The sequence below is a fragment of the Lissotriton helveticus genome, chromosome 9, assembly GCF_964261635.1.
Source record: "Lissotriton helveticus chromosome 9, aLisHel1.1, whole genome shotgun sequence".
Lineage (NCBI taxonomy): Eukaryota > Metazoa > Chordata > Amphibia > Caudata > Salamandridae > Lissotriton > Lissotriton helveticus.
Window position 1 is genome coordinate 275098587 of NC_136070.1, and position 22126 is coordinate 275120712.

At 44.4% G+C, this 22126-nt stretch overlaps 2 protein-coding genes across 2 annotated transcripts in view; one reads left to right on the forward strand and one right to left on the reverse strand.

The window, feature by feature from the left end:
* SPTLC2 (serine palmitoyltransferase long chain base subunit 2) overlaps positions 1-22126 on the reverse strand; it is a 340212-nt gene that overhangs the window by 124852 nt on the left and 193234 nt on the right. The window contains exons 7-8 of the mRNA XM_078659973.1: positions 8043-8148; positions 6918-7137 (exon numbers count right to left, since the gene is read on the reverse strand). Coding sequence (XP_078516099.1) covers positions 6918-7137; positions 8043-8148 — 326 coding nt within the window. The remainder of the gene's footprint in view (positions 1-6917; positions 7138-8042; positions 8149-22126) is intronic.
* LOC144782547 (tubulin beta chain-like) lies at positions 1799-2476 on the forward strand. Its single transcript, XM_078661941.1, has one exon. The coding sequence runs from the start codon at positions 1799-1801 to the stop codon at positions 2474-2476; it is 678 nt and encodes a 225-aa protein (XP_078518067.1).

The window sequence follows — 22126 nt, forward strand, 5'->3', positions numbered from 1 at the left end:
ATTTTCAGTTGCAGCTCCCTCAAATGAAAATGATGTTTCTTCCTGGTGGGAAGTCATGACTTTTCTGAAGAAACTATAAGGTAAGTCCTGACTGAACAATCCGTCTCACCCAGAGATCGACTTTCATGGACTGCCATGCAGGGGTAAAAAAGGGAAGCATGGGCAACTGCGAGAAGTCAGACACATTTTTGTTTGTCCGTGGAGCGGAACTGGAAGGCATTCCATTTTCGTCCAGAAGACTTGCCATAGTTTTGTATGTTTCTGCTGGATGTATAACCCTGGTAGCTTCTAGGTTGTCTTGTATGGTAATATGGGCCGTTTTGTCCTCCGTATTGGTGGAAACCCTCTCTTTAGGTCAGAGGTTTTTGAGCCATGAAAAGGCATGGCATTTCCCTGTGATACTGATGAGATCCCAGAGATTTTGCTGCATCAGTATCTGTTTCCATATTCTTCAAAGTTACATCAACATGCTTCCCAAATAAGGTAGCTGCATTGAACTGCATGCCTAAAATGTGTTCTAATACTTCAGGCTGGAAAGGAGTGAACTGCAGCCAATCATGTCTTCTCGAAACAGCATCTCACATCAACTGGCAAAAACCTGCATTGGATACGTCCCTAGCTGCATCAATCACAGCAGCTGACATTGTTGCACCTTCTCCAGCAATGTTTTTAGCCATGTCTCGCTTATCCTCCTGTATGAGGTCAATTACTAGTGAGATCATACCATACCCGGAGGCCATAGAGACCTAGCAGCCCAAAGGCATTTGTGCCCTTGATTGACATAGCCACCATGGAAGCGTATCTACCGCCCAAATTGTTAATGCATCCCCCGTCCCTGTCTGGGTGGTGAGGAGCAATGGTTTTTCAACATTCCATTAGCCGCGAACGCTAGAGTAGGAAAAGACTTCACAGCTTTATGTAGTTGTTCCGTAAAATTCATACAGCAAGCACTGCTGAAGGTCAGAGGCAGGTTGAATTTTATAGCCACGCTCTCCATTAATTTAGGGAAATGGGCTACCTCGTTTGGAGAAGATTCTGGTAGAACAGAGGTTTCATCACCTTCTATGGGTGTCATGTGGTCTACACATTTGTCGGGACCTTCATCACGAAACATTTGCCTTCTTGCTCCAAATCTGATTAAGAGGATTCAGAAGAACCATTGTCTCCCAGCGAAGTAAGTGGCACTAGCGTCAGTGTTACTGTAGTTGGAGGTTGGATTCTTTGAGATGTAGGGTGTGGAGGTGGCATGGGAGGCAGTGGTGGTAGAGAAGGAAGACCCAGAGGGAGTGGCAGTGGTGGAGTAAGGGGCAGACATGGGTTGCCATGCAGGTTGCTGAGAAAGAAGTCTATGAAAGGTTTCAATCATCTGTTACATTTTTGTTAGAAACACAAGTACTTGACAAATCTCAGATTTCACATAGCCATAATGATGTTTATAGGGTTGTCAAGGATGATGTGGCCCTAAAATTCTGTGGCTGGTAATCATACTCCTGATTAGCGTTGTTCTCATCTAAGACATTCTGTTCAAATTCTGATACATTGCAGACATCTAGCTGTGTGGGGCTGTAAGCAGTCTCTATGGTATCTTGGTCACTATATTTCCCTTCAAATTAGAGTCGGGAATTTGCGTAGGGAAACTCATGGTCACTTGAATAGGTGAAAAAGTGAGTGCTGAGGAAAACAACTGATCAACAATGTGGTTGTCGGCGGTATTGATGTCAAGGTTGTCATTGGAAGGGTCATCATCAGTAGTAAAACAGTAGTAACGACATTCGTGGTGTGAATGATGAAGCTCTCTATGTCAACGATGTCTATGTCTATGTTCCCCGGCCAGCTCAATGCTGACCTCCGCAAGTTGGCTGTCAACATGGTGCCCTTTCCCCGTCTGCATTTCTTCATGCCCGGCTTTGCCCCCCTCACCAGCCGCGGCAGCCAGCAGTACCGTGCCCTGACTGTGCCAGAGCTGACACAGCAGATGTTTGATTCAAAGAACATAATGGCAGCCTGCGACCCCCGCCACGGCCGCTACCTCACCGTGGCCGCAATCTTCCGAGGCCGCATGTCCATGAAAGAAGTGGACGAGCAGATGCTCAATGTTCAGAATAAGAACAGCAGCTACTTCGTGGAGTGGATTCCAAACAACGTGAAGACCGCAGTGTGCGACATCCCGCCCCGGGGCCTCAAGATGGCTGCCACATTCATCGGCAACAGCACAGCCCTCCAGGAGCTCTTCAAGCGCATCTCCGAGCAGTTCACCGCCATGTTCTGCCGCAAGGCTTTCCTCCACTGGTACACCGGCGAGGGCATGGACGAGATGGAGTTCACCGAGGCGGAGAGCAACATGAACGACCTGGTGTCCGAGTACCAGCAGTACCAAGACGCCACTGCAGAAGAGGGCGAGTTCGAGGAGGAAAAAAACAGCCCTTCTTTGGACTTGTTCAGAAAGCAAATTAAAACATGGTTGTTCACTGCATAAACCTAAGACCAGTTCAGGACTACGGACATGTCATAGCGCCAAGACGCCTCCGGGCATTCGTGCGCTTTAGAAATAGATAAATCAAATCAATCAAATCAACGATGGTCCGGTCTTCAAAGTGGTTGTATACATCATTGTCAACAATGATGTTATAAGGGACCCTAGTAGGGTTGTCGACAGGGCCAACAGAGATTAAAAGTCACACTGAAGGCCCAGATGGTTTTGATTTTTTAGGCACAGACTTGTGAGCTTTAAGTTTGGAGCATTTCTCTGAGAAACTTTCCTTCTTTGTGTGTGGGGAGATGGCTGCAGGCTCTTTAGATTGAAAGTTCAACTCACGAAAGTCCACTTGCTCCCTTTTTTGCTCACTATTGTAGAAGTGCTTGGAGAAGCACTTTTCACAGAATCGCCTCTTGATGAGGAGGCATCCCCTTATCAGGAGGTACATTTTCTTCTCTAGCACATAGTGTCAATTTCCCTTCTCTGTCCTTTAGGGTCCTTGGTGGAAAGGTACTACAAATTGTCTCAGAGCAAATGATTGTATGTAGGATAAAGACAATAAATACATTGCTCACATGGGTCCTCAGTATAAACTTTTTTCTTATCCCAAGTAGTGAAGGCACGGAAAAGAGATTTCTTCTCTCTGACAGCCATGGGGACGGCTGGTAGCCGAAAAGATCTTCCTGGTGCAATTAAATAGAACGTTTCCCTGAAAACAACTTACACTCACCTAAAAGCTGAATGTAGGTCTGGTTATGTCTGCGTAGACCAGAAAAAGTAAAAGATTAAAATCACTGAAAGGTTAGAGCATAGTTGTGCCTCGGACTCCCTCTTACACGATGTGCTGTAGAAATATGAGCTATTGTAGACACTAAAGAGAGTAGTGAAGCTGGTGAGGTGGATGTGCTCTAAAACAACACTCTTGTTGAGGCCTAAGGCCAGTTTAACACTGCGTACTGTTATTTATCGAGGGATCCCCAGCCTGATGACGGGGAATATTTCAACCAGTAAATATATGAAAGATCTAATACGGGAGAATTAGGTTTTTTGTGAAGTAAACTGAGCAGAGCTCAGGTGAACTCTCATCACACAACGTACAGTAGAAAATTCTTAGTATGGTAGCCTCTGAGGGAAATGTTTTTCATGATGCTGCAGTCAGATGGAAGTTTGGTTCTTTTTAAATGTTGTGTATAGTACACTAAATTGCAGGTTTTCTAGCTCGTTAGACTGTGTATAATACTGTATTGATTTCACTTTCTAGTTAGACCGGAGAACTCCTTCTTTGCAGAGGGGAATGATTCAAGATTGTAAATCTATGAAAGATCTTATACTGAGGAATAATCATGAACAAACACACAAGGGTATGGTCAAAATTGACAAAGTTCTATAGGGCTTTGCAGAAAAAAGTATGATGCTGCAAGTGAAAGAATGAGGCTTTGCATGTGAATTGTGACAATGGTAATCAATGAAAAGTAAAAGGGCAGCAGAATGTTGGTTGAAATGTACAGCACCGTCATAGGCTGAGAATAAATAACACTCCAAGTCTAATATTTAATAGTCCAACTGGTTTCCAAGCCAAAATAAAAAAATGGCAACGTTTTGACCCCAATGAAATCTAGCACAGGTTCTTCATCAAGACTGGTTGGATGCACCTCTATCCAGGATGGAATACATACAGGTCACTATTACATGAGAACACCAAAAGCCAAGTAGTGCATTGATAAACAAATATATAAAATGGGTAATAAATTCACTCAGCTGACACTTTAAAGGACATGCACTTCTGTTAGAACTATTGGATTAAAGAATAACTGCAGTTCAGTACTCCCATAGGATACCATTGATCAGTCTATCCCAGAAGCAAGGATACAGAGAACCACATAAAGACAGGATTGCTGATAAATGTTATATTAAGCAAAATATCAGGACTGCTTTGTAAAATCAGAAAAAAGGAAAACAATCAATTGTTTTCAAGTACTAAACTGGTATGATGGTACACCAATCTCTCATTCGGACATTGTTCGCACAGGGACCAAAAGGTTCCTGTGAGGCATGCCAAACAGTGGGTTCAAGCATAAAATAATATCTAGATCTCAGCCATATTAAAAAGAAATTAATATGGAGAATTTGCAATTGGTTAGGGCTAGAGAACTACAAAAAGTAGCCTGGCTACCATGAAGCACATTTCTTCATAGCATTAGAAAAGAAATACAGAAAACAATATTGGACGGTTCCATATATTTTGTTACTAGGTTGATACAGATACTGCAACAATTACAGAACAAAGGAAATGGTCATAGTCTAATGCACGAAGACCTATGCCTGAACATTAATTGCAACCCGAATGAAAACAGTTTACCTGCAGCATGATGGACTCAACAGAGCGAAATGGTTATGCCAACGTGTAGAGGCAATCCGGTATATCCAAATTGTGGCATACACTAACACTGTGCTAGGAGCTATAGCATAAGTTTAAGATTGGTTTTCATGTTCTTTGAGTAGGTCTTGATTTGGAGAGGGAAGCTCAGGCTCTGAACACCTCACCAGTGAAGGACTTCCTGTTCGTTCCTTACTCCAAATGGGACTTATTTATCTACTGTTTGTTCTGTAAACATACACATTAATGGTACAATTCAGTGCTTTATAAAGTTCATTAGCTGTACACAAGTTCTCTATAACTGCAATCTTGATCAGATTCTAAGCCAGTCCCTGCTTCGGGACTTTAGGATCTGTGGCATTTCTCTAATGAACTTCGAATAAATTAATTTATTGTGGAGTCAAGAACGGTGCGAGAAAGCCTTATATAAATCTAATGATGTTGCATATAATAGCATTTCAGTGCCGTTCTTCTTACCACATGGTTTCGTTGAACTTTAATTTAAAAATATGAGGATGGTTAGTGTAACAAATGTTGTACTCAATAAGTGTGCCAGATGTTAAACAAACAATGTCAAATGAAAGTAAGTTCTACTGAGTACCACAATCTACAGTCAATCTAAAGCGCCATATACTATGCCTGTTCTACCCTAACCATCCCACCATGAAGGAATCAGATTTTACTTACTTATCCAGTTTCACAAACTGAACTTTATCTAACCTTTTGACATCTAAAACAACCAAGGGTGTGACCCTATAAGGAAAAGCAATTTGCTCCTTAACTCTCACCAACAAGGAACACGACTCGCACAATGAATAAGCAGCAGTGACATGCTTTTATCCTTAACCCCCCCCCCTCAAGGGAATGCATGTCTGCGATCTTCCACAAAAGAGCCTAGTCTGTATTTACTACACCCAATTATGCACTACAAAGATGCATACATGTCTTTTCTGAACGTTATCACACGCTGACCACCCGTTTCTCCTTTTCCTTGTCCAACAGAGGGGTTTGGAACAGTCTTAACACCCAGCACCTACAATGAAAATATTTACACATCCCTCCTTCCAGGTAGAGATGTGTGCATGTCTCCCTACCATCAGAAGTTAAGCAATATGTATCTGATCTTACTAACATGTTTCTCTACAAAAGGATGTCTACCTGGCCAGATTATCACTATATACTTTGTGGAACATGGTCAAAAGGGAGGGTTTTCAGTGAATAGGAAGTGGTGGTGCTCAGCTACATTTGTGTATGTGTGAAGTAAAGATTCGAATAGATATGGTGCTAGCCAGGTAGGGGAGACCCCTATAACCCCATACAGTGGTGTGTTAAAAAAGGACCGTATCACGTAAGTCCATGAGAAAGTTCAGTATTCAATAAAGTTCACAGAAGAGTTGTTTATTGTTCTTTTTCATTTAATTCACGTCGAAAAGTAATCAGCACAAAACAACCAGCCACAACAAACTGTTTTGGACACGAGCCACGGAGGATGCTTCCCGCTACTCCTGAATTACCCAATACCTCATACGTACCCGTGTATATATCCATGGCTCTTTGAGATTCCTAATACCGCTGTGACCAGACCGCGACATAGAACTTTCACGTTTCCACACACCCTGCAGTATCAAGCTGCCGGGTTGGAATTATCACCGGCATCTCGATCACACCGCTTTTGTTTCCAGTATCACAGTCCTAAAGAAGTCATGGGAGTATCCTCCTAGACGAAACACGTCTTGGCTGGTTGTTTTGTGCTTGTTAGGAGTACTTTGTGGAACATAAAATAGTATTGCTATCCATTCACATGAGGTCTATCAGTTAAGTGCTTATTCGCTAGGAAAAGGCATTAACCTACTCTAATTCACTATTATCACCATAAGAGGACTGAGTCAGCTCTTACCCAGTCCTTCCAACTCTGCACCCCATGATACGTCCTGTCTCTTTCCTTTCAAACACTAGCCAGAGAACAGATCTCCACCTGCCCAATACTTATTTCTACACAGCCATGGGTTTGTATGTCCATTGCTAGCCATGTTTCCCACCATAAAGTTCTGTTTATGTTCTTACCTTGGTTCCACCAATGTATCCCCCAGCAGCTCCGAAGCTCTTGGTGAATGTCCCCATCATTACGTCCACATCGTTAGGGTCCAATCCGAAATAGTCCACTACCCCCTTGCCTCTGGGGCCTAAGGCACCAATGCTATGGGCCTCATCCAGGTAGAGATAAGCCCTATATTTCTTCTTCAGAGCCACTACTTCTGGCAGACGCACAATGGAACCCTCCATGCTGATAGAGAAGGACAATGCAATTTCAGTACATTCTAAAGAACTTACATTTGCAACTCAAAATCACTCATTACAATGACTGACATCAACCTTTGCATTACACAAGTAAGTGAGCCAGGCCAGTTAGTAAAGCTTGGCTCAAGTTCTTGAGGGCACCAAGAGAAATGCAAGGCTACACATTGTGGTAAATGGCATGTGGTGCACCATTTTAGAAACAGCAACACCATTTTAGAAACAGCAAAGTAGTACAAAATCCAGACAACATTCCCAGCACCGAATAAGTAGCGGAAAGGTATGAAATATGCACAGGGGAAACTACTGTAATGTAAACTTCTGCAATGTTCCTGCTTCGTTTACAGATCTGATGGAGTGCGTTAGTGTAGCATCTACAAGATTCCTGCTCAGTTTAATGGACCAAGTTAATATTTAGTGAAAAGGATTCTTTAGGAGATTACTAGTCTAATACACAGCATCGCTGATCGATTAACTTATGAGATATGCAGGATCTCTACTGGGATTACAAGTCTGACACAGCAGATCCATCCTCTTGTCTACAGAAGCAGTGCTTTAAACTATCCATAATTTTGGTTGCCCCTATATGGAACGACTACTGTGTACATTTATTATTCTAGAAAATGGCTATCAAAATTAGATGCAAAACAGGAGCTGAAACCTAACTAGAGATCTGCAAATTTAATTTTAGAGTAGTTTCCAGGTATTACAAAGCACAACAAACCCCATCAGAAGCTCGTGTCGGTGTTGAAACATTATCACAGAACTAAGGAATGAGGTCTACCGTCTAGGATACATCCAAAACAGTGGCCAGCCTAAATCTGCTCCTTCCTCTATGCAGGTGCGCTCATGTGGTCCTTCTCCCCACTTAAACCAAGTTAACATAATTCATACCTATATATTCCTTCTACCACAATAAGGATTTTTTTCCAGGGTCTGCGCGTACGAGGCTGTCCGTGAACAATGGCATCTCTAAGAAGCTTTTCCAGGCTTTGCATATCTAAAAAAGAAAGATAACACAAGTTGAGAATAAGAAACTCATTACAGCCTTGAAAGAACTACCATACACTAGGAGATTACATCTTATAGGTGGGCCTGGTCTACATTGAACACAAAACAGAACCAAATTCATATAACATGCTTAGTGTAATAAGCAGAAATATTGCTTATGGGATACATCACAAGCTACACACAAGACTTTTCTAAGTGCTTGATTGCAAAAAATCTAAGTTGAGTAAGTGGGATTCTGTCCTAAACTCCCTGCATCTATAGACTACACAACTACGTGCCTCAAGAGCAGTGACATAAATAGATACCCACTTTGACCTTCGCTAGGAGGAGTCTAGGTCAATGGTCTACACCATGGAAGCCAAGTATGCTTGACCTGGTGAACTCTGGACAGTTTTAGATGGCTCCTACCTTTATTTGCATTCATTTATATGTGTTTTTAGTTTCTCATAGCCCTGGAGACCTTTTCTACATTTCAAAATGTATGCATTATTGAAATACACCTTTAGACCTCTCCTAGCACCATTCATTCTCTCACTCGTTCTCTCACTCGTTCTCTCATTATCTCGCTCTCTCTCATTATCTCGCTCATGATCTCTCTCCCTCTCATTATCTCTCTCTCTCTCTCATGATCTCTCTCTCCGTCTCATGATCTCTCTCTCTCTCTCATGATCTCTCTCTCCCTCTCATGATCTCTCTCTCCCTCTCATGATCTCTCTCTCCCTCTCATGATCTCTCTCTCCCTCTCATGATCTCTCTCTCCCTCTCATGATCTCTCTCTCCCTCTCATGATCTCTCTCTCCCTCTCATGATCTCTCTCTCCCTCTCATGATCTCTCTCTCCCTCTCATGATCTCTCTCTCTCCCTCTCATGATCTCTCTCTCTCCCTCTCATGATCTCTCTCTCTCCCTCTCATGATCTCTCTCTCTCCCTCTCATGATCTCTCTCTCCCTCTCATGATCTCTCTCTCCCTCTCATGATCTCTCTCTCCCTCTCATGATCTCTCTCTCCCTCTCATGATCTCTCTCTCCCTCTCATGATCTCTCTCTCCCTCTCATGATCTCTCTCTCCCTCTCATGATCCCTCTCTCCCTCTCTCATGATCCCTCTCTCCCTCTCTCATGATCCCTCTCTCCCTCTCTCATGATCCCTCTCTCCCTCTCTCATGATCCCTCTCTCATGATCCCTCTCTCATGATCCCTCTCTCATGATCCCTCTCTCATGATCCCTCTCTCATGATGCCTCTCTCATGATCCCTCTCTCATGATCCCTCTCTCCCTCTCATGATCCCTCTCTCATGATCCCTCTCTCCCTCTCATGATCCCTCTCTCATGATCCCTCTCTCATGATCCCTCTCTCATGATCCCTCTCTCATGATCCCTCTCTCATGATCCCTCTCTCATGATCCCTCTCTCATGATCCCTCTCTCCCTCTCTCATGATCTCTCCCTCTCTCATGATCTCTCCCTCTCTCATGATCTCTCCCTCTCTCATGATCTCTCCCTCTCTCATGATCTCTCCCTCTCTCATGATCTCTCCCTCTCTCATGATCTCTCCCTCTCTCATGATCCCTCTCTCCCTCTCTCATGATCCCTCTCTCATGATCTCTCCCTCTCTCATGATCTCTCCCTCTCTCATGATCTCTCCCTCTCTCATGATCTCTCTCTCTCTCATGATCTCTCTCTCTCTCTCATGATCTCTCTCTCTCTCATGATCTCTCTCTCTCTCTCTCTCTCTCTCTCATGATCTCTCTCTCTCTCTCTCTCTCTCTCATGATCTCTCTCTCTCTCTCTCTCTCATGATCTCTCTCTCTCTCATGATCTCTCTCTCTCTCATGATCTCTCTCTCTCATGACCTCTCTCTCTCTCTCTCTCATCTGCCATAAGGCCATGGTCATGACATCACATTTAGTGCACTAAGGCAAATACTAATAACTTGCACGTCATAATATCACAATTAGGGCAATAACGTAATGAGCTATATAATGCCCAGGTCATACAAATGCATTATGCTCAACCTCATGCTTGGGGCAACAACCCAAGTACCTCTTAGTTGCACATGTAGGGAACATCATCATAAAAAACATTAGGCCTAACATCCTGTTAGGGCAAGAGAGCAAATACCTATAAAGTACCCATATCCTGAAAACACCAGGGCATGAAACCAAAATGCAGTAGTAGGGTTCACATAAAACACTATATATCAGTAAAGATAAACCATAACATTAGGGCATGAATTGAAGGCTAGGTTATGCATACTTCCTGGCTACTGGGTATACTACACTTGCCCTGGGTATGTGAGGAAAACAACACACATCCCATGAATCACCTCCTGTCACCATAGGCAGGCCACAGTGAGACTATGCTCCTTCTCTGTTCAGTATGATAATTAAGCACCAGGTGAATGGCCTAACAGCACCTGCGCATCTCTCAGCTGTAATATGGTACTTCCACAAACCAACTGAGCAGGATCTGTCGAGGGTTTCCCTCCCAGCCTGCCACCAGGTACAATTTCCTCAGGGGCCCTAATTTTGCAAGGCCCCACGCAGTAGGGGGGCAGACATGTTTCCAAAGACAGCGGGGAGACCTCGCTGGGTCCCTTGTGGGGGGCGTACGGCTTCCAAGTCGCTGCCTCTCTTGGACGGCACGTGACTCCTGCAAAGAGGTTGGAGAGGGGCACTCACCCGGTACCTGAGGCGTTCGCCGGCCTCGAGCCCTCGCAGGGCTCTTGGTCTCACCACATGGTCGACGAAGGGCAGAGGCACTCCTCCGGCCTCATGCTTCGCCAACAGTTCTCTCACCTCTCTGCGGCTCCCATTGGGGTCGGCTGTGGCCTCATGGCCTTCTGGCTGGCCCCACCTTCCTACTTTGGCTCTGGGGCTGTTGCCGGTCAACGCCTGGGGCTTCTCAGTCACGCTCGAATGGCTGGTTGATTGCGGCAGGTAGGGCCGGGGTGAGTTGACAGACAGCCTCACGTAGTACTCCAGTGAGGAGCAGGAGCTCACTGCGGCCCGCCAGTCTGGTTGTGTTACCTTGCGATGCTCATGAAGTAGGGAGTGCACTGGGGGTCAGAGGAGTGCTTCTTCCCAGTGGCTTAGGGCGAGGTCCAGCCGCACTTACCCTTTGCGCTGAGGCACTCAAAGAATGCGACCCTCGTGCATTGGTAGGGAGGAAAGCACTCCAGCAGCTCTAAGCATGGAAAGAGGGAAATGCTGGTTCTATTTCTAAGCCCTTCCTCTGCTTCGAGATGAAAGAAAATAAAGCGCTCAACACACACTTTTCACTATAAAATGGGTCTACCATCCTGGGCTTCCTTTGGTGCAAAAACAGATCAATACAGCGCTCACCTCGCGCTGTTTGGATAGTCGGGTGAAGAACAGTCCAATCCTTTCTCTTGCTCCAGGCAGGTCTTTCTGAATATAGCCAATATCTTCTTCGAAGCCTTTTAGCTCACCGAGACTTCCAGCAGGAGGCAAGCACACACACGCCCTTGGAGAGTCTTCCCAAGCAGGATACCACAGCAGGGTCAAAAGAATCAGTTCTTTACCTCCACCACAGATGGAACCAGCAACTGCAGGCTAACTCACCCCTCACACAGAAAAGGCAGCGCTCCTCACACAGTAAAATAAATAAATGTCCTTCCGCACTTATTCTTGGTAGGGTATTGTTGTTCCTGGAAGTAATCTAAAGTCCTGGGGTTTTAGTTGTAATAGTTGTAATACTTATACCCCATTTTGTCATTGTACTCTTTGCAGTAGGGGTCTCTGAACCCAGTCCAAACCAGTCCTGTCCTCCCTGGTGCAGCATGAGCACAGGTGGTGGAGACAGCATTGTGCAAAAGGAGACACAGCCTATTCAGGTGCAAGCGAAACTCCTCCCACCACTGGTGGAGATGTTTACTGTGTCTTGAAGGAGTCCATCCAACTGGCCAAGGCCCAGAACCACGACTGGAAGTCAGAAAAAGTTGCACGTGTGATGGTTTACAGTCTCACACCCCACGCCACCATGAGTAAGGTTCCCTGAACTGTTTCGAGGACTGAGACTTAATATCCACATGTTCCAAGCATGGATGAGGGACAAAGGTGCGTGTCTGGGTTTAAGTGCAGATCGTAGTGTGATACCCTCTAAATGCAGACTCTGGTGTGGTTCCCTGGCAAGAAAGTCAGAACTTGAAGATAGCCAAAAGGTGGAGTATTTTGATGCCGCGGATACCAGACAGATCATAGTCCAAGCACTGGTTCTTACCAGATTGGACTATGCTAGTTCTCTGTTTCTGGGTGTGAATCAGGCAGAATTGGCCCGCCTTCAGAGGGTGCAAAACGCGGCGGCCAGGATGCTTGTCGGCCTCCCGAAGTTTGTCTCTGCCCGTCGTACTATTCGAGACCTACATTGGCTGCCTGTCGGGCAAAGAATTAAGTTTAAAGCTCTGTGCTTAACTTTTAAAATTCTTAAGTCTGCCTCCCCTCCTATTCTATCGCAGACAATCCAACATTATGTCCCTACTAGAGCCCTTCGCTCTTCAGGCTCAAATCTTGCCTCTGTGCCACGCTTTAAAAGAGCTAGAATGGGTGGACGCTCTTTTTCAGTGCTGGCGGCAGCTCTCTGGAATTCTCTACCTGCCACTCTCCGTTCCATCCCAGATCTGCTCCCTTTTAGGAAGGCTCTAAAAACCTTTTTATTCTCCTTAGCTTAGCTGTTCTGGTTTGTATCTGTTGTGTTGTGTTCTCCCATCTCCGGAAAGCGCCGGGACGCCTCTTGGCTGCGGCATCTGTGCGCTATACAAGCAAAAAATAACATAACATAACATGTCAGGTACGCTGTCTCCCACACATGTGTATGAGTGGGTGGCAGAGTGAGAGTAGGCCTTCCCCAGAGGGCCGGTGGGGTTTCAAAGTTCTCCTCATCTTTTGTTGTAAAAAAACTCTTTCAAAAGGCTGTGAAGTTAAACGATGGTCATATTTGGAACTTAAATAGGATTGCTCCCATGCACACTAATCCTGAAACCGAGTTAGTAGTAAAAAATAAACCCTCCGAAAGCGTGTCAACAATGTGTAGGAGTTCTCGAACTGGAAGGTTTCCAGCAAGGTTATGCGATTTTGCTTTGCATTAATGTACTTTTACACTCTTATATCACTGTCGTTTCTTTCCTTTGTTTTATGTAAAGGGGAAAGGTGTGTAATGACCTTCGAGTCATGCTCTTCCATGTACTACAATGTGAATCTAAGAGTTCCTCATTCTAGAGTTTCCATCTAGTTTGAGTTGCTATAGAACACCCATGATTCAGTTGCTGCTGGCGTTGCATAGGTAAGACATTTCTTCTTCTAGATGCTCAACCTTAAATAAATAACCTTTCTGTCAACATCATCTGGTGTGCACAGATTCTACTTTATCACAATAAACTTGTCAGAAGGGCCAGGTCTAACAGTTATACTAAGATTTGTTAAAACGGTTTTTGATTATAACTTGTTAACCATTTGTGCTAAAGTCCTCTAGTTGTCTTACAAGACTATCCTTCCACTATTACATAATTTAGCTGTATAATGAAACCAATTTTATAAAAGTAGTCCGAAGCAATCAGCTTAGCGGTTCCTACAAAAAAGATTTCCCGCAACAGATCTGTCCCATCGGCACCTTGGTTCTCTGATCACCTTCGTAAGGAGAAACAGAAATGCCGCCGTTTGGAACGTCATTGGCGACTGAACTATCTTGACTCTGACAAACAAGCTTATAAGACGGTTCTTAGGACCTATAAAGACTTACTGATTGCGGAGAAAAGTAATTACTTTAAGGCTCAGATTGAATCCGCTAAAAATTCCTCGAAATAATTATTTGCGGTTATCAACAAACTCACCGTTCCTAAAGTATTGGGTAAGTTGGGGAGCCAACAATTTGCTAATGACAAGGCTTCCACATTTAAAACCAAAGTTATGGACATTTTTTGCGTTTTTAAGGATAGCTCGAACTCATATGTGGCACCTAAGGGGCAGGATTTGGATTCTGGCACGAGCAGACTACTTAATTTTTCAACTGTGTCGGCTGCAACTGTGAGCCTTTACATATCCGATTCCAAGGCAGGTTCTCCTTTGGACCCGTGTCCACCGGTCTTTTTAAAAGATTTGTCAGATTTGGTGAGCCCTATACTTTCAGAGATCTTTAATAGGATGTTTTCATCAGGCATTTTCCCTGTGAGCTGGAAGGAGACGTCTATTCTCCCATTATTAAAAAAGCCTACGTTAGAAGCTACCAACACGCTTAATTACCTCGTCTCCCTTTATTGGCTAAGATTGTTGACAAAATCATGAACTGTCAACTGACACACTTTATCAATGACAATGGGCTGCTGGATCATTCACAGTTTGGTTTCCGCAAGGAACATAGTACTGAAACAGCGCTCATTAAGGCGACCAAAGAGATTAGAGCAGTCATGGATGGAGGAGGAACTGCCGCATTGGTGCTCCTCGATCTATCTGCCGCGTTTGACACTGTTGATCATACTCTCCTGCAACGTCGACTAAAAAAATCTGGGTGTGGATGGAATGGCATTGGCCCTGTTAACATCCTTTCTGCAGGAGAGGAGATCGACAGTGTCTCTTGATGGCTTCAACTCAGATGCCTACTTGCTGCCTTGTGGAGTGCCGCAGGGCAGCTCGTTGAGTGCTTAGTTATTTAATGTTTATGTCTCCAAACTTGCCCCTTTGATCAGGGACTTTAGGTTTATGCTAACATCATACGCGGACGATTCTCAGATTGAGGTAGCAGTGTATAAAAAACAGATCTCTCCTGCTTCGCAGTTTCAAAATTGCATGGTTGTGATTAACAATTGGATGAGTAGGCATTGCCTTAAGTTGAATTCCGATCAGACAGAAGTTCTGATTTTCGGCAATCTACAGCCCACCTGGAGCAATCTCCGGTGGGCAGCAGAAATGGGTGTGCCGCCTACCCAAACGGTGAAGACAAAAAATCTGGGTGTGTTAGACAACACTTACGTTTGGTCAACAAACTAATGCTTTTGTGTCTGCCTCACACTTCCTCATAAAGAAAATTAGGAAGGAACTACCCTTTATCCCAGCTCATACGTAGAAAACTGTGGTTACCTCCCTTATTCAGTCAAAGTTGGATTACTGCAATGGGCTTTATCGTAATACCCAAAAGCAGTGTCTGAAGAAACTCCAGGTAGTGCAAAATTCGGCGGCTCGTCTTTTGTTGAATCTGCCTCGGTATAAATCTGTTTCAGAGGAGATTCGGAAGCTTCACTGGCTTACAGCGGCGCAACGAATCAAATTCAAGGCTCTGTGTGTGGCCTATAAAGCTCTGATGCAGAAGGGTCCAGCTTTTCTTCAGAATCTCTTTGTGTGGTATCAGCCAGCTAGACAGATCCGTTCAACGGGGGCAAAATTGCTGGTGGTGCCCAAAATTCGGAGAACGTGGAACCAAGATAGACAAATGCATCCAATCACGAGCAGATCAAAAAGACAATAGGTCTAAAAAAAAAAAAAAAAAAAAAAAAGAGCTAAAAAGGTCTGCAGGTGAGCCTTAAAATGACTGATGCATGTAGCAAAATGCTTTTGCTAAGTCACTGAGATTTGTAGCAAAATGATAACCTCCCAATGTGAAGTTGCGGATACTACAATATCTAGAGATCAGCGGAATGAATGATGAATAGAAGGCAAGACCCGGGGCGTACAATTAAAGGTTCCATGCCAGCTTGGACTTTAGCAAAATAATCTACAGCATTTGGTAAGCTAGACAACCATGCACTACTCTAGAATGTCAATTACAATCTTATAAGCATAATATACATTTTTGCCAGGAACAGAGTTGTTAATACTTATCGTTCGCATAACTGCACAGTAAAATCCATAGCTATAATCAACTACTTATTGAGGTGCTTCTCCCACTACATACCCCAATAACTTAGTTGAAATCACAGTAGTTCGTAAATAAGCACTCATTAGACAAGCAGGATCCCTAGGTGCACTCTGTATACGCACCAAGCAGTCTATCCTTTCAAAATTAGACGTCTTACAGTGATGGCCCAGCAGGAAAAATAAATCCGGTTTTCAAAAATACAATTAATTGAATTGCACAACCATGCTACATCTCTGCCCTCTGACATGCTGTGTTGTCCAGTGCTACTGCGTAGTCCCTTGTGTAATTCAAAGTTCTGTGTGGTAATGTTTTGAACAACACACCAGGATACAATAAAATAAAGTTGCTGCAGATGAAGATTCAAGAGGAAGAGCAAGAACTGAGAAATATTTGATTATTATTTTACCTATCAAGGAAGTTTTCAAGGAACTGTGGTTACAAGTCGTTGTGCTTTCCATTTGAGGTTTTGTGAATGGGACGGGATTAAGACAACCGTCAGCACTGCTAATCTACATCTTAGATTCTATTAAAATCTCAGCTGCGACTGTTGAGTTACCACTACACGTGTGAGTTGTGATGGTAGTTTTTTAGTGTAAGTGAACCTAATCCAAGCAGAAGTTAAATAAGACAGTCAGCCACTTTCAGCATGCTTTCAAAATGTTGTCAAATGATGATGTACATCTGCTGCAACCACACTCATTTTTAGAGTTAGAACAGACCCCTACTGGTAAGTCTGTATTTCTTGTAGCAAACAAGTGACCCAATGTTTGCCAACAGTGCTGCAAGGACATTCTTTCTTTATAGAAGTGCACAGTGTAATAAGAATGTATTACCATTAATATATTATGCTTGGTTCCCTTTCTTGACAATAATTGCAATAAGTACTGGATTATATTCATCTCTGTATGACTCGTGCTATGCATGAGCTGAACTGTATATCTTTAGGAAGAACTTTAAAACATAGCTCTTCTGCTTTGGTGTTCCACTCTCTGACTGTTGCAGCGTTGGCTCAGTACACCCTTTTAGGTATTTGAGCGCTTTACCCATTAAGCAATATGTTTTTTCCATGTGTACTACTTCTAAATAAGGGGATTAACCATAACCACAGCCCATAAGGTTACATACGTGCAGTGAGATTGAATTGCTACAAATCGGCTTTGTGAATATGGTGGGAATTTGCTTTTGTAAACCTATTTTAGAATAGAATTTTGAGGTATTCCTAATGCAGTTTTGCTGTAGTAGTAAAATTCTCTTTTCTAAACTTACTGCTTCATTATTATGTGCATGTAACCTGAAGACTAGAAGCAAGATTTGAAATTTTAGTTTGAAAGCAAACAATGTGTCCACAAATATTTGCAACTCTAGGAAAAATGGACAAGGTTACAGTTTTTCTAAACCATAGAGCACTTCTAAGGACAACTTAAAATTATATTTCTCAAAGCATCATTCAACTAAAGGCATTTGAAGAATGTTAATAGTTAAAAAAAATGTTTTATCATAACGGGGAGACTGGGAAAAACCAATAAGGGCAGTAAAAAGTTGAAAAGATAATAAATAAAAAGTATAATGAGATAATAGATATACGGTTTTGGTGAATATATATTTTGCGGCACAATGTATGTTTTAATAATGATTTGTTCTTGGATGTATACAGACGTACAAAAAGGGTGTTTTAGCAGTTATTGTTGCTTGCCTTGTTCTATTCCAGCCAGAAAGCGTCACCTAAAGAGTGCTCTTGTGGAAAACTGTAATGCACGAAACTGTTGACACTACAAGCCCTTGACAGTGGTGAAAAGATCTAGCCATGGCTTTCCTCATTGGTTGAAAATCGCCCTGTGCAACCTGGGGATGTAGATGCCACTCATGATCTCCCAAACAACGTCGGCTCAGTTACTCCGCTTTGGCATTCAGGTACTCAGCCATGCAGTTGGCGACCAGGAAGCTGATCTGGTGTACCAACCACTTCCAGAGGCACAGAGCCTTTTGTCACACGCCACTTTGTCCTGTTTGCTGCAGTACCTCATGGTAGTCATGTTATCCCTAATAACGAGTACTAGCCTTCCCTTTATCGACAAAATGAAGTCTTCAAGTTCAAACGATGGTCCATGGCTTCCATAGGTTGATATGGAGGTGGGTTTCTGTTGGAGGCAAGAGACCTATCTCCACCATACCCAGACGCACTCCCCAACTGAGTAGTGTAATCACATTCACCTCTTGGTGGTGGACTAAGAGTGGCCTGCTGCAAGACAAAGTGTGCAGGTCAGCCACCACTGCAGATCTTGAAGCATCTCCCCTGATACAAGGACGTGTTTGAAAGGAAGCATTTATGCTGGGCCTACTGGGACTTTAGGTTCCAATGCAAGGCTCAAATGTATCACTTGGCATAGATGACAAGAACAATGCATGATGCTAAGGGGGCAAGACTCTTAGAGGCACACTCACTGGGATACAGGATACAGCCAGCAATATTGCGATCTATGTCCAAATGTACCAGACTAGTTAAGATAGAGAAATAGCCTTGCACTCTGTGCCCAGGATATCCAAAATAAATGGAGGCTTTTGTAAGAGAATCAGGTGGTACTCTGGGTCATTTACAGTAAATCCCATAAATATTAGGAGTTCCACTGATGTCTGGAGGTGGTCCAAGACTGACTGAGTGAGCCTGCCTTCAGCAATCAGTCACTGAGGTACGGAAATACAAGCACTCCAAAACTCCGAAGATGGGCAGCAACCACACTATCACTTTTGTAACCCACCCCAAAAGTAACTCTGGTGAGACCGAACTGGAGCTCAGCAAACTGAAAATATTCCTGGCTCACCCTGAAATGCAGGTAACGCCTGTGGACTGCAGGATCAGTATATAAAAAAGAAAAAAAATATCACCACGTCACATAAATGTAGGTTTAACATACTTTGGTTGATCCATCAAAACATTAAGGGGAGTAGATATACGTTCTTCGTGGTTATGTAATTGTACTGGCAGCGCTTGGACGCCCCAGGGCAGCAATCACGCTTTACAAGTGTACGTTGCATTTCATTTTCATTTCATCGCCTGAACCACCCCCCAGCATCCATGATGCTGCAGATGGCCTAATCATTCCTTTCCTTGACAGAGATCGGCACAGGGAACTTATTTCCCCTCTACCTTTGGTCGTTTGACTTTATCCAGATGGCAGAACCCCTATTACACACCTATTAACCATCTAGTTACCCCCAAAAAGCTCCAGAGATATTCTCCTTTAAAGATGCAACTTGTCACTGAACCTAAATCCCAGTTCCTCAAATGCTAGTGCAATCAGTAGGTTCAGTGAGCGGCTCCTACCACCTGAAAGCAGACCATGAGACCCTTTTGCAGCAGTAGCTGGTCTGCTCCTGAACTGTTCCGTAACACCGTCACCAACCACAGAGTCCTGGTGTGGACTTGGGCCTTTTAAATCCACTCCTGTGATACGCTGACATTATTTTGAGGTTGGAGGGAGTCCTTGAACAGAAGAAACACGGATATCCCAGGGTTTATTGCTTTGGGGTCACTTGCCTGGACTTCCAACCTACAATCCTCAATATGCCCAGAGATCGGATTCATCCGGGGACAGCTAGCCAAATAGGTGCTAAAAGAGAAATAACGTAAACCATATCAGGGAGAGTGTCCGCATTACTTTATAAACGAAATTATTTTTTTTTACAATTTTTATGCCGATTATAGAATGCAAACGCAGCAGGCTTGCCTTACCAGTGGCCCTGGTACAAAGAACATGGACTACGGAAGCCGAAGAGACAGCAGCAAGTGAACGCCTTATTTTTTAGTAAACTCAAAGTACAAGAATGTATCCAAGATGCAACTGTGTCACAGAGATAAATGAATGAGTGCTGTAATTCAACTGGCCTTAATGGCCAGGGCTCTCTTAGACGCAGTCCTCGTGGCAGCCCCACATAATACAAGGAGGTCACTCCTGCTCGCCAACACTCACTGACCAAAAAGACGTAGGGTTTTCAAGTTTTAGCACCATTAACTAGCATAATGGCAGCAGCACTGGAAACCGCATCACTCGACCTCTGACACGATGATGACATCACAGGGAATCAAACTGCTGTGGTTGTGGGACCTGAATCAGAGGAAAGGACTATGTGGCCTCTGACCCGGAAGGCAACGTGAGAAATCCATGCGGTAACATTAATGAATGACCTTTGTGCGCTCTGGGCAGTTAACCCTCGCTAACGCATCTCTTCAGAAGTAATAATACCCAGGCGGCGCAGAGGCGGTAGGTAGTAATGTCACCGCTTTCAGAGGCCTGTTGATAATTGCTATCCTGCTCAGGAAGCCGGGTCTCACATCTTAATTAGTGAAATCATCAGCTTTCCTACAATCAGCAGAGGAATGACCGAGGAATCTCCAGGCTGTGCTTTCTAAAAAAAACAAGACGAAAAAAAAACGAAGACGTGACGAAAACTACTGTGGGGCGGGACTTCCGTTTCGTGCTGGAAGCTCGCGCCCACGGAGTGGCTAGCCAGGAGAGAAGCAGTGGTGACGCGGGGCTCCCATGCCCGAGGGAGAGCCCCGCGGTGGCGGCTGAAGTCCGGAGTGGCGGTAAGTGGGCCCTAGTTGTAGGAGGGGGGGGGGGGGTAGGGGGAGGGGGTCTCGGCAGTGCACGTGTGTGTTTGTGTGTGCTTGTGTGTGTGTGTGTGTGTGTGTATGTATATATGTGTGTGTGTGTGTGTGTGTGCGACGGCGGGCGGGAGCTCGGTGCACGTGTGTGTGTGTGTGTGTGCGTGCGTTTGTATGTATGTATGTATGTGTGCGGGGGGGGTGTCTCTGTATGTATGTGTGCGTGCATGGGCGCTCGTGTGTGTGTGTCTCTGTGTGTGCGCATGCGTGTGTGTTGGAGCTTCCCAGGAGACAGGAGATGGCCACAGCGCGCGCGTTCGCGCGCGCGTGGCCCGTTCCGATCGCCATGCGCGTGGCCAGGTCCGGTCTCCTGGAAAGCTGCGTCGCTAACAATAGGTCTCTGGCGAGACCGCGCTTTCGCGTGGTTAACGCCACGAGACCTAAAAATGGCTCAGGTGGCAGTTAATAGTCATTTTTAATATATACTTAATTAATTAAAACCTGTTGTGATAAACTCTAAATTAGTCAGACAGTGCCACCTTGTGGAAGACTGTCACACGTGTCGGTGCTAACAATTAAGTGTCGGTGCTGAACACCGGAAACCTCTGGCTTAAATTAAGCACTGCTTGTAGCGCGACATCACTTAAGCTTGTTGCTTTTGGATGTAGAACACAGCTGTCATGTTGTCCTCATCTGTTAGCACTGTTTTCCGTCACAGTACAGGGAGGAACACCTTAACAGCTAGTCTGATGGCTTGAAGCTCCACATAGTTTATATGGTGCACCTGAAGTGGACGGGTCCAGGTGCTTTGCACAGCCACCTCAGAGATGAGCTCCCCACCTCACAAGAAATGTGTCAGTGGTGGGGGTCTAGAAAGGGCCAGCCTAGTAATAGGTGATTGTTGTTCCACAAAAACAGAGTGCTGCGCTCTCGTCCTTAACACTAGATGTCGATAACGCTCTTTCACCTCTCCCCACTGCCTTGAGAGGTATTTTTGTAGTAGACGCATGGTATAATCTCTATGAATGAAACCATCATCCCCAACAGTTTAATGACAGTTCAAACAAGAATGAGATAGCATGTTTTAAAAAGAGGCAGTAGTTGTTGGAATGGCATTACTCTCTGTTTGATTCGGTATGCATTTGCCTGTAACTGAGCTGAGAAAGGGTTGCACCCTCTGCAGCTGAAAATGCAATTTTCTCACATTGTTGGTGATAATTAGGCAAAGAACAAATGCCCCTCCCATCAAAGGTCTCATTAAGGAGGAGCTGTTGCACCTCAGGCTTAAACCCTGACAACCTAAGCCAGGCACGCCTTTGGAGGAGGATGCGGTTATTGATACCCCTAGTGGCTATATCCACCACATCGAGGGTGCATTTGAAGTTGCCACTTCTAATTGTTTTCCCCTCAGCAATCAACTTCTGCCCTCTTTTACAATGGGCCTCTGGAAGAGGCTTCCCCAGCGACAATGTCTCCTTACACTGGTACCAGTTGACCTAGA